The 16,162-nt window shown below is 44.0% G+C and overlaps 1 protein-coding gene across 1 annotated transcript in view; it reads right to left on the minus strand.

Moving 5' to 3' along the window:
* LOC124032458 (dedicator of cytokinesis protein 3-like) overlaps window positions 1-16,162 on the minus strand; it is a 393,573-nt gene that overhangs the window by 49,885 nt on the left and 327,526 nt on the right. The window contains exon 12 of the mRNA XM_046344862.1: window positions 15,629-15,776. Coding sequence (XP_046200818.1) covers window positions 15,629-15,776 — 148 coding nt within the window. The remainder of the gene's footprint in view (window positions 1-15,628; window positions 15,777-16,162) is intronic.

Raw genomic sequence — 16,162 nt, forward strand, 5'->3', positions numbered from 1 at the left:
ACCATCCATAACATGACTAGGCCCAGCCTCATCTACACCACCATCCATAACATGACTAGACCCAGCCTCATCTACACCACCATCCATAACATGACTCGGCCCAGCCTCATCTACACTACCATCCATAGCATGACTAGACCCAGCCTCATCTACACCACCATCCATAGCATGACTAGGCCCAGCCTCATCTACACCACCATCCATAACATGACTAGACCCAGCCTCATCTACACCACCATCCATAGCATGACTAGACCCAGCCTCATCTACACCACCATCCATAACATGACTAGACCCAGCCTCATCTACACCACCATCCATAGCATGACTAGACCCAGCCTCATCTACACCACCATCCATAACATGACTAGACCCAGCCTCATCTACACCACCATCCATAACATGACTAGACCCAGCCTCATCTACACCACCATCCATAACATGACTAGACCCAGCCTCATCTACACCACCATCCATAGCATGACTAGGCCCAGCCTCATCTACACCACCATCCATAGCATGACTAGGCCCAGCCTCATCTACACCACCATCCATAACATGACTAGGCCCAGCCTCATCTACACCACCATCCATAGCATGACTAGGCCCAGCCTCATCTACACCACCATCCATAGCATGACTAGACCCAGCCTCATCTACACCACCATTCATAGCATGACTAGGCCCAGCCTCATCTACATCACCATCCATAACATGACTAGACCCAGCCTCATCTACACCACCATCCATAGCATGACTAGACCCAGCCTCATCTACACCACCATCCATAGCATGACTAGGCCCAGCCTCATCTACACCACCATCCATAGCATGACTAGGCCCAGCCTCATCTACACCACCATCCATAACATGACTAGGCCCAGCCTCATCTACACCACCATCCATAACATGACTAGGCCCAGCCTCATCAACACCACCATCCATAACATGACTAGGCCCAGCCTCATCTACACCACCATCCATAACATGACTAGGCCCAGCCTCATCTACACCACCATCCATAGCATGACTAGGCCCAGCCTCATCTACACCACCATCCATAGCATGACTAGGCCCAGCCTCATCTACACCACCATCCATAACATGACTAGACCCAGCCTCATCTACACCACCATCCATAACATGACTAGACCCAGCCTCATCTACACCACCATCCATAGCATGACTAGACCCAGCCTCATCTACACCACCATCCATAGCATGACTAGGCCCAGCCTCATCTACACCACCATCCATAGCATGACTAGGCCCAGCCTCATCTACACCACCATCCATAGCATGACTAGACCCAGCCTCATCTACACCACCATCCATAGCATGACTAGACCCAGCCTCATCTACACCACCATCCATAGCATGACTAGACCCAGCCTCTGCTGCCTGCGTCTCATTGACCTCAATGTCCCCCACTGCCGCTTGTACTCTCACCTTGTCTACAGCCTTTATGTGGGTACACAAAGCTCTTATGCCCCAAATCCTTACCGAAACGACTCAGCTCTTCCCTGATTTGATGACCCGTAATAAACGGAGGCAAATGTGTGACTACCTTCCTGGTCAAGGCGGTAGGAAGAGGCAAAATTGGCACCAACACACCCCGTACAAATATTGCACTAGCAATGTGCCTACTCACCAAATTTTCTCTTTTCATGAACACAACCACAACTTTGTTCATTCTGGAAGCGGAATGTATAAATTCAGCTCCTACCTGTTCACCGACTGCGAGCAGAACATCCTCCACTTTAACCCCCTTCTCAGGAACACACCTGAATCCATGCCGTATCGACAGTGTCTCACACCGCACATTCCAAACCCCAGGAAACTAAAACTCTATACTCTTCCACCCTACCTAATGAAAAAACCTGTGGATTCCGCTACGGCAAATAGTGCATTAACCCTCCACCATAGAAAATAAACTTTTAAGAAAAGACCAAGACAGAATCAAGAAAATAAGTTAGGACAGAGCCTTCCACAACAAACACTCAAACTCCAAAAAACTGCCAGCATGCACTGAGAGAAAGAGAAAAACATAAAGAAAGAGAGACAGAAAGACAGAGACGGAAAGAGACAGAGATAGACTGTAACGATATTCGTCTTCGGTGTCGTTCGTTGTCTCTGATTTAGAATCATACTTAGGTAGCCTGTTTCCCCCATTATAGTGGTGGGTGATTGTTTCTGTCTCTGTGTCTTCACCAGACAGAACTGTTTAGTTTTCGTTCCTTCTCCTTGTTATTTTGTTTTTGGTGTTCAATGTTTAATAAATTATCAACATGGACACTTACCACGCAGCATATTGGTCCGATCCTTCATACTCCTCGTCAGAGGAAGACGAATATTGTTACAGAAAGACTCATTTAATTGAGATGACCACCTGAGTATGAGGTAGGAATCCATTATTATACAGTGTTTGGGGAATTGTCTCCTGCAGTGGGAACATACTGTATCTCCAACGGTTCATGTTCTCTTCATCCCATTCCATGCACTGTTTCTAGTAATACCTATGAAGTGGATAGTGGATTCTAAGCATCATATCATGTGTTATGTGTGTTATGTTAAAGGCATTATGTAAATAGTAAAACTGTCTGCTGTATGGCACTTCTCTTCCACTTCCTAAGGGCTTGCCTCCAGCTGCCCTGGGCACTTCTGGTATAAAATGCCACCTTACACAATGTTGTGTCCCAGGAAGTTGTTCTCTTCACACTTTTCCCATCTCTGCTGTAATGTCATGTGCTTCTGGATTTGTTCTGATTGTTCCAATGACCGAGGCAGGCTGCAGAGGTGTCTTCTGCTCTGTTCTGTTCTGCTCTGCTCTGTTCTGTTCTGTTCTATTATGTTCTGTTCTGTTCTGCTCTGCTCTGTTCTGTTCTGCTCTGCTCTGTTCTGTTCTGTTCTGTTCTGCTCTATTCTGTTCTGTTCTATTCTGTTCTGCTCTATTCTGTTCTGCTCTATTCTGTTCTGCTCTATTCTGTTCTGTTCTCTTCTGTTCTGTTCTATTCTCCTCTGCTCTATTCTGTTCTGTTCTATTCTGTTCTGCTCTATTCTGTTCTGCCCTCCTCTGCTCTATTCTGTTATGTTCTATTCTGTTCTGTTCTATTCTGTTCTGCTCTCCTCTGTTCTATTCTGTTCTGCTCTATTCTGTTCTGCTCTATTCTGTTCTGTTCTGTTCTGCTCTATTCTGTTCTGTTCTATTCTGTTCTGTTCTATTCTGTTCTGCTCTCCTCTGTTCTATTCTGTTCTGCTCTATTCTGTTCTGCTCTATTCTGTTCTGTTCTATTCTGTTCTGTTCTATTCTGTTCTGTTCTATTCTGTTCTGTTCTATTTTGTTCTGTTCTATTCTGTTCTGTTCTATTCTATTCTGTTCTATTCTGTTCTGTTCTGTTCTGTTCTATTCTATTCTGTTCTATTCTGTTCTATTCTGTTCTGTTCTATTCTGTTCTATTCTGTTCTGTTCTGTTCTCTTCTGTCCGGCTCTATTCTGTTCTGTTCTGTTCTGCTCTGCTCTATTCTGTTCTGTTCTATTCTATTCTGTTCTATTCTGTTCTGTTCTGTTCTATTCTGTTCTGTTCTATTCTGTTCTGTTCTATTCTGTTCTGTTCTGCCCTGTTCTGTTATATTCTATTCTGTTCTCCTCTACTCTATACTATGTATTCCAGTCTGCAGAGCTCTCCTTGTGTATCTATTCTATTCAACTCTACTGTGTTCTACCCTGTTCTGTTCTACTCCACCCATGCTGCAGAGCTCTCCTTGTGTATCTATTCTATTCAACTCTACTGTGTTCTACTATGTTCTGTTCTACTCCACCCATGCTGCAGAGCTCTCCTTGTGTATCTATTCTATTCAACTCTACTGTGTTCTACCCTGTTCTGTTCTACTCCACCCATGCTGCAGAGCTCTCCTTGCCTTGCCCCCACTAGAGGTCCTCTCTGTACTGAGAGCCAGTCTGCCGATGTGATGCTCATACAGTCCAGATATGTCTGCTTCTCATGGGGCTTCACTACCATTTTATCCTTCTCTACTTGTCTGTGTTTCTGTTCTGTCCTAACTGCTGCTTGTTTTCTATCTGAAGGCTGATATAAAGGCCGTCTATGACTTACAGCCCAATGACTGTGGAACATCATGTTTCCGGTATGAGGGACAATCTACTAAACATACAAAACATGACATAAATCCAAAGATTAGGCAAGGTCAACATTTTCAAAATACTGTACTTACAGGGACACCTAGCTAATTCATCCACATAACTACAGTATATTATAGCCACTCTACTAGCTAATTCATCCACATAACTACAGTATATTATAGCCACTCTACTAGCTAATTCATCCACATAACTACAGTATATTATAGCCACTCTACTAGCTAATTCATCCACATAACTACAGTATATTATAGCCACTCTACTAGCTAATTCATCCACATAACTACAGTATATCATAACCACTGTTCTGGCAAATTCATCCACATAGCGACAGCTACAGTATATTGTAACCACTGTACTGGCAAATTCATCCACATAGCGACAGCTACAGTATATTGTAACCAATTTACTAGCTAATTCATCCACATAGCATCATGATCTGTCCCTGTCCAATACTACTGCAGTATTCAGCATCATTATCTGTCCCTGTCCAATACTACTGCAGTATTCAGCATCATTATCTGTCCCTGTCCAATATTACTGCAGTATTCAGCATCATTATCTGTCCCTGTCCAATATTACTGCAGTATTCAGCATCATTATCTGTCCCTGTCCAATATTACTGCAGTATTCAGCATCATTATCAGTCCCTGTCCAATACTACTGCAGTATTCAGCATCATGATCTGTCCCTGTCCAATACTACTGCAGTATTCAGCATCATTATCTGTCCCTGTCCAATACTACTGCAGTATTCAGCATCATTATCTGTCCCTGTCCAATACTACTGCAGTATTCAGCATCATGATCTGTCCCTGTCCAATACTACTGCAGTATTCAGCATCATGATCTGTCCCTGTCCAATACTACTGCAGTATTCAGCATCATGATCTGTCCCTGTCCAATACTACTGCAGTATTCAGCATCATGATCTGTCCCTGTCCAATATTACTGCAGTATTCAGCATCATTATCTGTCCCTGTCCAATATTACTGCAGTATTCAGCATCATTATCTGTCCCTGTCCAATACTACTGCAGTATTCAGCATCATGATCTGTCCCTGTCCAATACTACTGCAGTATTCAGCATCATTATCTGTCCCTGTCCAATACTACTGCAGTATTCAGCATCATGATCTGTCCCTGTCCAATACTACTGCAGTATTCAGCATCATGATCTGTCCCTGTCCAATACTACTGCAGTATTCAGCATCATGATCTGTCCCTGTCCAATACTACTGCAGTATTCAGCATCATTATCTGTCCCTGTCCAATACTACTGCAGTTCATGAGTGAGTGAGATCCTGCTAGCTAGCTATATCCCTGCAGTCTGTCTGTCTGTGTGTCTGTGTGTCTGTCTGTCTGTGTGTCTGTCTGTCTGTCTGTCTGTCTGTCTGTCTGTCTGTCTGTCTGTCTGTCTGTCTGTCTGTCTGTCTGTCTGTCTGTCTGTCTGTCTGTCTGCATGTCTGTCTCTGTCTGTCTAACTGTCTGTCTGCCTGCCAGTCTGCATGTCTGTCTCTGTCTGTCTAACTGCCAGTCTGCATATCTGTCTTCTAGCTGGTCTCTAGTTCCCTTTCTTCCCATACCTCATCAACACACACACACACACACACACACACACACACACACACACACACACACACACACACACACACACACACACACACACACACACACACACACACACACACACACACACACACACACACACACACACACACACACACGCACACGCGCGTGTGCGCACGCACGCACACACGGCCACTCTTCTCCATGACCTCAATGATATGGATATGTCCCACTAAGAGCCCTGGGCTGGTGGATGTGCTGCACAGCACTCTGGAAAGGATCACTTACACCTTATTGGAAAGCAGCAGAGTGGATAAAAGTGTGAACGAGGGCATGCTGGGTATGGGCTCGGTGGGTCAGTGTGTGTGTGTGTGTGTGTGTGTGTGTGTGTGCATTCTGGTGTAACAGGAAGCTGGTGTGATGTTGATGATGAGGGGCTTTCCTGTGTGGCCAAATACAGGTGGAGGTGTTTATTGTGGAAGTGGGCTGCTCATTGTACAGCTACATGGATCAGACCTTTACCAGCCCCTCGTGGCACGTTGGGACAGCCTGGGATGGAGGTGCTAGCTGGTGGTGCTGATATTGGTGGTGGTGCATTGCTTCCACATTGTGGGCCTGATAAAAAGTAGGACAATGCTGTTGACTAGGTAATGCTCTGTTTCAGCTGTCGTGGGCAGCCTTGCTGTTTGGAAAGGAGAAGCTTTATGTACCCTTGAGTAACCATGCATAAAATGAACCTTTTTTGATCCTTTTAAAATGTATCCAAACATCTCCAAGGTTACCTCATCCTAATACCCAGACAGCACAGAGCCCATCTCCAAGCATCTCCAAGGTTACCTCATCCTAATACCCAGACAGCACAGAGCCCATCTCCAAGCATCTCCAAGGTTACCTCATCCTAATACCCAGACAGCACAGAGCCTGTCTCCAAGCATCTCCAAGGTTACCTCATCCTAATACCCAGACAGCACAGAGCCCATCTCCAAGCATCTCCAAGGTTACCTCATCCTAATACCCAGACAGCACAGAGTCTGTCTCTAAGGATCTCCAAGGTTACCTCATCCTAATACCCAGACAGCACAGAGCCCATCTCCAAGCATCTCCAAGGTTACCTCATCCTAATACCCAGACAGCACAGAGCCTGTCTCTAAGGATCTCCAAGGTTACCTCATCCTAATACCCAGACAGCACAGAGCCCATCTCCAAGCATCTCCAAGGTTACCTCATCCTAATACCCAGACAGCACAGAGCCTGTCTCCAAGCATCTCCAAGGTTACCTCATCCTAATACCCAGACAGCACAGAGCCCATCTCCAAGCATCTCCAAGGTTACCTCATCCTAATACCCAGACAGCACAGAGTCTGTCTCTAAGGATCTCCAAGGTTACCTCATCCTAATACCCAGACAGCACAGAGCCCATCTCCAAGCATCTCCAAGGTTACCTCATCCTAATACCCAGCCAGCACAGAGCCTGTCTCTAAGGATCTCCAAGGTTACCTCATCCTAATACCCAGACAGCACAGAGCCCATCTCCAAGCATCTCCAAGGTTACCTCATCCTAATACCCAGACAGCACAGAGCCTGTCTCCAAGCATCTCCAAGGTTACCTCATCCTAATACCCAGACAGCACAGAGCCCATCTCCAAGCATCTCCAAGGTTACCTCATCCTAATACCCAGACAGCACAGAGCCCATCTCCAAGCATCTCCAAGGTTACCTCATCCTAATACCCAGAAAGCACAGAGCCTGTCTTCAAGCATCTCCAAGGTTACCTCATCCTAATAACCAGACAGCACAGAGCTTGTCTCTAAGGATCTCCAAGGATACCTCATCCTAATACCCAGACAGCACAGAGCCTGTCTCCAAGCATCTCCAAGGTTACCTCATCCTAATACCCAGACAGCACAGAACCCGTCTCTAAGCATCTCCAAGGTTACCTCATCCTAATACCCAGACAGCACAGAGCCTGTCTCCAAGCATCTCCAAGGTTACCTCATCCTAATACCCAGACAGCACAGAGCCCATCTCCAAGCATCTCCAAGGTTACCTCATCCTAATACCCAGACAGCACAGAGTCTGTCTCTAAGGATCTCCAAGGTTACCTCATCCTAATACCCAGACAGCACAGAGCCCATCTCCAAGCATCTCCAAGGTTACCTCATCCTAATACCCAGACAGCACAGAGCCCATCTCCAAGCATCTCTAATGATACCTCATCCTAATACCCAGACAGCACAGAGCCCATCTCCAAGCATCTCCAAGGTTACCTCATCCTAATACCCAGACAGCACAGAGCCTGTCTCCAAGCATCTCCAAGGTTACCTCATCCTAATACCCAGACAGCACAGAGCCCATCTCCAAGCATCTCCAAGGTTACCTCATCCTAATACCCAGACAGCACAGAGTCTGTCTCTAAGGATCTCAAGGTTACCTCATCCTAATACCCAGACAGCACAGAGCCCATCTCCAAGCATCTCCAAGGTTACCTCATCCTAATACCCAGCCAGCACAGAGCCTGTCTCTAAGGATCTCCAAGGTTACCTCATCCTAATACCCAGACAGCACAGAGCCCATCTCCAAGCATCTCCAAGGTTACCTCATCCTAATACCCAGACAGCACAGAGCCTGTCTCCAAGCATCTCCAAGGTTACCTCATCCTAATACCCAGACAGCACAGAGCCCATCTCCAAGCATCTCCAAGGTTACCTCATCCTAATACCCAGACAGCACAGAGTCTGTCTCTAAGGATCTCCAAGGTTACCTCATCCTAATACCCAGACAGCACAGAGCCCATCTCCAAGCATCTCCAAGGTTACCTCATCCTAATACCCAGCCAGCACAGAGCCTGTCTCTAAGGATCTCCAAGGTTACCTCATCCTAATACCCAGACAGCACAGAGCCCATCTCCAAGCATCTCCAAGGTTACCTCATCCTAATACCCAGACAGCACAGAGCCTGTCTCCAAGCATCTCCAAGGTTACCTCATCCTAATACCCAGACAGCACAGAGCCCATCTCCAAGCATCTCCAAGGTTACCTCATCCTAATACCCAGACAGCACAGAGCCCATCTCCAAGCATCTCCAAGGTTACCTCATCCTAATACCCAGAAAGCACAGAGCCTGTCTTCAAGCATCTCCAAGGTTACCTCATCTAATAACCAGACAGCACAGAGCTTGTCTCTAAGGATCTCAAGGATACCTCATCCTAATACCCAGACAGCACAGAGCCTGTCTCCAAGCATCTCCAAGGTTACCTCATCCTAATACCCAGACAGCACAGAACCCGTCTCTAAGCATCTCCAAGGTTACCTCATCCTAATACCCAGACAGCACAGAGCCTGTCTCCAAGCATCTCCAAGGTTACCTCATCCTAATACCCAGACAGCACAGAGCCCATCTCCAAGCATCTCCAAGGTTACCTCATCCTAATACCCAGACAGCACAGAGTCTGTCTCTAAGGATCTCCAAGGTTACCTCATCCTAATACCCAGACAGCACAGAGCCCATCTCCAAGCATCTCCAAGGTTACCTCATCCTAATACCCAGACAGCACAGAGCCCATCTCCAAGCATCTCCAAGGTTACCTCATCCTAATACCCAGACAGCACAGAGCCCATCTCCAAGCATCTCCAAGGATACCTCATCCTAATACCCAGACAGCACAGAGCCCATCTCCAAGCATCTCCAAGGTTACCTCATCCTAATACCCAGACAGCACAGAGCCCATCTCCAAGCATCTCCAAGGATACCTCATCCTAATACCCAGCCAATATCCACTGCCTCCTCAGAGAACCTCCTTATCTAAACAAGACACCCAGCACAGAGCCAATATCCACCTGTGTCCTGACCAATAAAACATCTGGGTTCATCCAAATTACCCAGCAAGAAGACAAGGCTCGTCAACAATGTAGAACCTGACATTTGATAATCAGAGAGAGAGAAAGGAAACAAGGAGAGAGAGACAGAAAGAGAGAGAGAGAGAGAGAGAGAGAGAGAGAGAGAGAGAGAGAGAGAGAGAGAGAGAGACTCATTTAATTGAGATGACCGAAATGACAGAAAGAGATAGGGAAAAAAGAGAGGGGAGGAGAGAGAAATACCAAGAGAGAAATAAAAAGAGATTGAGACAGAAATTGAGATCGAGTGAGAGATAGAGAGAGAGACAGAGAGAGAGCACATGAGAAAGCACATGGGAGAGAGAGTGTGCAAGAAAGCGAGAGCAAGAGAGAGACTGCGATACCTCTCTCCTGACTGCCACAGAACCACAGCAATTACAGTCCAGAACTCCCTCCAGTCCATTTCAGCTGATTAGCTCCTAGCCAGCATAATCACTTCACTGCCAACCCCTGCTCTGATCCAATCCCTTTTGGTGCCAATGGTAACAAAATATTCAACCTGTTCTGGTCTCCTCTCTTCTGGAAGTCTCTGCCATTCTCCACAGGGCTATGATGTTGAATATGAGGGATTTTTTCTTCAAGGAATGACCGACATATTTGTTTTAAAACCGTCTAAACTGTTAAAATGTCTAAACCAGAACTTTAGACGACATCTACAGTTGAAGTCGGAAGTTTATATACACTTAGGTTGGAGCCATTAAATCTCATTTTTCAACCACTCCCACAAATTTATTGTGAACAAACTTTAGTTTTGGCAAGTCAGTTAGGACATCTACTTTGTATGCATGACACATGACACAGGTAATTTTTCCAACAATTGTTTACAGACAGATTAAATCTAGTTCTTTCTTATTTATCTCCGGTAATGAACATACTATTTGCGTATTAGGATACCTAAGGTTTGATTATAAACGTTGTTTGACTTGTTTGTTAAAGTTTATTAGTAACGTTTGGGATTAATTTTGTATGCATTTTGATGGAGGGAAACTGGGTGGATTATTGACTGAAGCGCGCCAGCTAAACTGAGTTTTTATGGATATAAATAAGGACAATATCGAACAAAAGGACCATTTGTGATGCAACTGGGACCTTTTGGAGTGCCAACAGAAGATGATCAAAGGTAAGGCATTTTTTATAGAGCTATTTCTGACTTTCGTGTCGCACCTGCCTGGTTGAAATATGTTTTTCATGTGTTGGTATGCGGGGCGCTGTCCTGAGATAATCGCATGGTTTACTTTCGCCGTAAAGCCTTTTTGAAATCTGACATGGCGGCTGGATTAACAACAAATTAAGCTTAATTTTGATGTATTGCACTTGTGATTTTATGAAAGTTATCACGCCCTGACCTTAGTTATCTTTGTTTTCTATATTTATTAATTATTTATTTTGGTTAGGTCAGGGTGTGACGAGGATGGTATGTGAGTTTTTTTCTTGTGTTGGGGATGAATCAGAATAGTTGGGTAGCATAGATAAGATGTTTTATTTTCATTATATGCTTGTGAGTTACTTCTCATTTAGAATGTATCTGGTTGTACTATAGTGGTGGCCATTTGCAGTTATCCTTTCTCTGTCCTGGGGTCAGTTACTTGGGCCGCAGTGAGGGGAGGGGTCAAGCTTGTCTTCATATGTAAACATATCTTTTAAACCATGTGAAGGGATGATTGAGGGGGAACCAATTATCTCTTGGCTCCACAATGTCTGTGTGCCAGTCAGTGTGTCTCTGTGATCTTGTCCAGGAGGGGTGTATTTGATATATGCTTTTGGTCCTGAGTGGTACCAAGAGCGAGATAAGAACATAGTTTAGGAGACAAAGCTGAACGATAATGTATAGCCAATGCTGTCTGGCTATGTGTGTCTTTGCTATAAAGGATCTCAGTTACAATGTGTAAGCACTCTCAGACAATTCATTTATAGACACTGAATTAATCTGAGAGTCACAGGGTTGTGATGGAGCTCATATAATTAAAGATGAACTTTATGATAACTCTGACTTGTGTGTGGTTTGCTCTCGTGATTTGGTAAATACAGGAAATTTCCACTACTCTTGTCTTTTTGTAGGGTTTTTGTAATTCTATGGGGTTTTGGTATGTCTAGGTATATGTAGGTCTATGGTGGATTGAATTGGTTCCACAATCAGAGAGAGCTGTTTATCGTTGTCTCTGAATGGTGGATCTTATTTAGGTTGCGTTCTTTTCCTTTTTCTTCCTACTGTGTTATTGACTTGTTAATTGTTTACTCCATGTGTAACTCTGTGTTGTATGTTCACACTGCTATGCTTTATCTTGGCCAGGTCGCAGTTGAACATGAGAACTTGTTCTCCACTAGCCTACCTGGTTAAATAAAGGTGGGTTATTGTCTGTCTATGTGTAGCTGCATGTCAGCACTCGGTTTATCATAGCTTCATGTTCGTTTTGTTGTTTTGTTAGTTTGTTTAAGTGTTTTTAGTTAATTAAAGAAGAATGTATTCTTATCACTCTGCGCCTTGGTCTCATAATTATGACGAACGTGACAAAAGTTAAATATTTATAGTAGTTTAATTTGAATTTGGCTCTCTGCAATTCCACCGGACGTTGTCGAGGTGTCCTGCTAGCGACACGCCTATCCCAATGAGGTACAAACAGCTTGGAAATTTCCAGAAAATTATGTCATGGCTTTACAAGCTTCTGATAGACTTATTGACATCATTTGAGTCAATTGGAGGTGTACCTGTGGATGTATTTCAAGGCCTACCTTCAAACTCAGTGCTTAATATCATAGGAAAATCAAAGGAAATCAGCCAAGATCTTAGAAAACAAATTGTGGACCTGCACAAGTCTGGTTCATCTTTGGGAGCAATTTCCAAACGCCTAAAGGTACCACGTTCATCTGTATGAACAATAGTACACAAGTATAAACACCATGGGAACACGTAGCCGTCAAACAACTCAGTAAGAAGCCACTGCTCCAAAACCGCCATAAAAAAAGCCAGACTACGGTTTGCAACTGCACATGGGGACAAAGTTCGTACTTTTTGGAGAAATGTCCTCTAGTCTGATGAAGCGAAAATAGAACTGTTTGGCCATAATGACCATCGTGATGTTTGGAGGAAAATGGGGGAGGCTTGCAAGCCGAAGAAAACCATCCCAACCGTGAAGCACGGGGGTGGCAGCATCATGTTCTGGGGGTGCTTTGCTGCAGGAGGGACTGGTGCACAAAATCGATGGCATCATGAGGCAGGAAAGTTATGTGGATATATTGAAGCAACATCTCAAGACATCGGTCAGGAAGTTAAAGTTTGGTCGCAAATGGCTCTTCCAAATGGACACCAAGCATACTTCCAAAGTTGTGGCAAAATGGCTTAAGGACAACAAAGTCAAGGTATTGGAGTGGCCATCACAAAGCCCTGACCTCAATTCTATTTGTGGGCAGAACTGAAAAAAAAGCATGTGCGACCAAGGAGGCCTACAAACCTGACTCAGTTACACCAGCTCTGTCAGGAGGAACGGGCCAAAATTCACCCAACTTATTGTGGGAAGCTTGTGGAAGGCTACCCAAAACGTTTGACCCAAGTTAAACAATTTAAAAGCAATGCTACTAAATACTAATTGAGTGAATGTAAACTTCTGACCCACTGGGAATGTGATGAAAGAAATAAAAGCTGAAATATATCACTCTCTCTTTCACGCCCTAACTTTAGAGATCCTTTTCATGTCTCTATTTGGTTTGATCAGGGTGTGATTTGGGGTGGGCATTCTAGGTTTCGTTTTCTATGATTTAGTGTTTGTATGTTTTGTCCGGGTATGGTTCTCAATCAGGGATAGCTGTCTATTGTTGTCTCTGATTGGAAACCATACTTAGGGAGCCCTTTTCCCTCCTTTCTGTGTGAGAAGTTGTCTTTGTTTGTTGGCACTTTAGCTTCACGGTTATTTTGGATGGTATATTGGTTTTGTCGGCGTGATATGAAATAAAGGAACATCTACGCTCACCACGCTGCACCTTGGTCCAGTTCTTTCAACAGCCGTGACACTCTCTACTATTATTCTGACATTTCACATTCTTAAAATAAAAGTGGCGATCATAACTGACCTAAGACAGGGAATTTCTACTAGGATTAAATATCAGGAATTGTGAAAAAATAGTTATTTAAAAATGTATTTGGCTAAGGTGTATGTAAACTTCCGACTTCAACTGTAGTTAAAAAAATACAGTAGAAAAATGTTTTGAACATCTCTGCTTAAATTAGAGTCAATCAATTATTAAATCAACCTCAATCAACAGATCAAACAATTGTATCTATTAGCTAGGCATATGTCGCACGTCACTCCTTCACAGGAGAGGCATTTGAGCGTAATGCTTTTTTTTATAGCAGAAATGCCTTCAGGACATATGAACTTTCATGTACCTTAATGACAAAATTGTATTTTATCCGTAAATTACGAGCCCGGTTGGTTTAGCCATGGAAAAAGTCAGGAAACTTTAGCGGGAGCTAGCCATGATTGGCTGAGATAATGGATGGACTGGACATGCTGGGAGATGAGTTTTGGATTGGTCTGTCATGTAGCATGCTTCTGTCTATAAACGTGAGCTGCTCGCTATGTGTTGATAGTCCTTTCTACCGCACTGTTTTCAAAAGATATAACATCAGTCATCAAGGGTGTAGACAAAGAAGAGCTCTCGTGTAGGTGTACCAAAACATTCAAGGGCTATTTTCTCAAAAGTGTGGTTTACAAGTTTATCAACTTTCAAAGCAGAATGTTCCTCAAATGCAATGTATTATATTATATATAACATTTTCTGGGTCTGAGTCTAAAACCTTTATCCAATATTGGACCATACTGGTCATTTATGAACATTTGAACATCTTGGCCATGTTCTGTTATAATCTCCACCCGGCACAGCCAGAAGAGGACTGGCCAGCCCACATAGCCTGGTTCCTCTCTAGGTTTCTTTCTAGATTTTGGCCTTTCTAGGGAGTTTTTCTTAGCCACCGTGCTTCTACACCTGCATTGCTTGCTGTTTGGGGTTTTAGGCTGGGTTTCTGTACAGCACTTTGAGATATCAGCTGATGTACGAAGGGTGTTATAAATCAATTTGATTTGATTTGATGTATATAAAAAAAACAATTTTCAAATATAAATAAATAAAACCGAATCGAGACGGTCATATATCAACTTTTATTACAGCATAACCTTAACGCTTAACAGTCAAGTTCAATTTCGCTTGTGGAAAATTAGTAAGTAGTGTTTCTTCAATTCTGACTCGATCAGCATTCAACTTCTGCTTTATTTCCATAGTAAACACATTAAGACTGTGTGATGGGGGAAAAACATAAGGGCCTAATGAGCCCAACAGAGCAAGACATTTATGTTGTTGTGATTGTATTTTTCCAAAGACAAAAGCCTTACAAATGCAACCATTTTGGGCATAATCACTTTACAATGTTAATACGCTGATATCTCTATTCTCTATGGCCAGAAGGAGTTCATCATTAGTTGTTCATTGCTGATGGGGAATATTGCATCGGCATTCAGTATTACAAGGGTTTGTTTCCTATTCTAATATGTCTGAGTCTAATGGTGGACTGGCTATCAGGATGTGACTGGAGTCTGTTTAAAAAGACAATACTGGCTATATAGATATATATACAGCATGCGCAATGTGTGTGTCCGAATGCGTGTGAGTCCGAATGTGTGTGTGTGTGTGTGTGTGTGTGTGTGTGTGTGTGTGTGTGTGTGTGTGTGTGTGTGTGTGTGTGTGTGTGTGTGTGTGTGTGTGTGTGTGTGTGTGTGTGTGTGTGTGTGTGTGTGTGTGTACATAATGTATGGTCATGTGTGCGTGCAAGTATGTGTGTGTGTGTGTCCGAATGTGTGTGTGTGTATGCATAATGTATCGTCATGTGTGCGTGCAAGTATGTGTGTGTGTGTGTCCGAATGTGTGTGTGTGTGTATGCATAATGTATGGTCATGTGTGCGTGCAAGTATGTGTGTGTGTGTGTCCGAATGGGTGTGTGTGTGTGTGTGTATGCTACTCACGTGTAGACTTTGAGAACAAAGTCCTTCTCCTCTTTTAGTTCTGAGATGGTCTGTAGGACATCACTCATGGCCAGAACCGCACAGCCGTACGGCCTTCTGTACTGGACGTGAGGAGGACCCTTCTTAGAGTCATTCAGCAGCATCCGACCTGCACACACACACACACACACACACACACACACACACACACACACACACACACACACACACACACACACACACACACACACACACACACACACACACACACACACAGAGAGAGAGAGCGAGAGACCTTATCACAATCACATCATACCATACCATGACAATGATACACTCACATGTAAACAACCCTGTGTGAATATGCTAGCTATGAAACAATGTAGCTAGACAAACAAACATTACTATGCCTATCCATGTGTGATTACCATGGATAGTCCTGTCTGAAGGAGTGAAGGGGAACACAGAACACACAGCAGTGGCAACAACTGCTCTGTGATCACCACAGTTAGTTAGTTAGTCTGTCTGTCTGTCTGTCTGTCTGTCTGTCTGTCT

The sequence above is a fragment of the Oncorhynchus gorbuscha genome, linkage group LG03 (assembly GCF_021184085.1).
Source record: "Oncorhynchus gorbuscha isolate QuinsamMale2020 ecotype Even-year linkage group LG03, OgorEven_v1.0, whole genome shotgun sequence".
Taxonomy (NCBI): domain Eukaryota; kingdom Metazoa; phylum Chordata; class Actinopteri; order Salmoniformes; family Salmonidae; genus Oncorhynchus; species Oncorhynchus gorbuscha.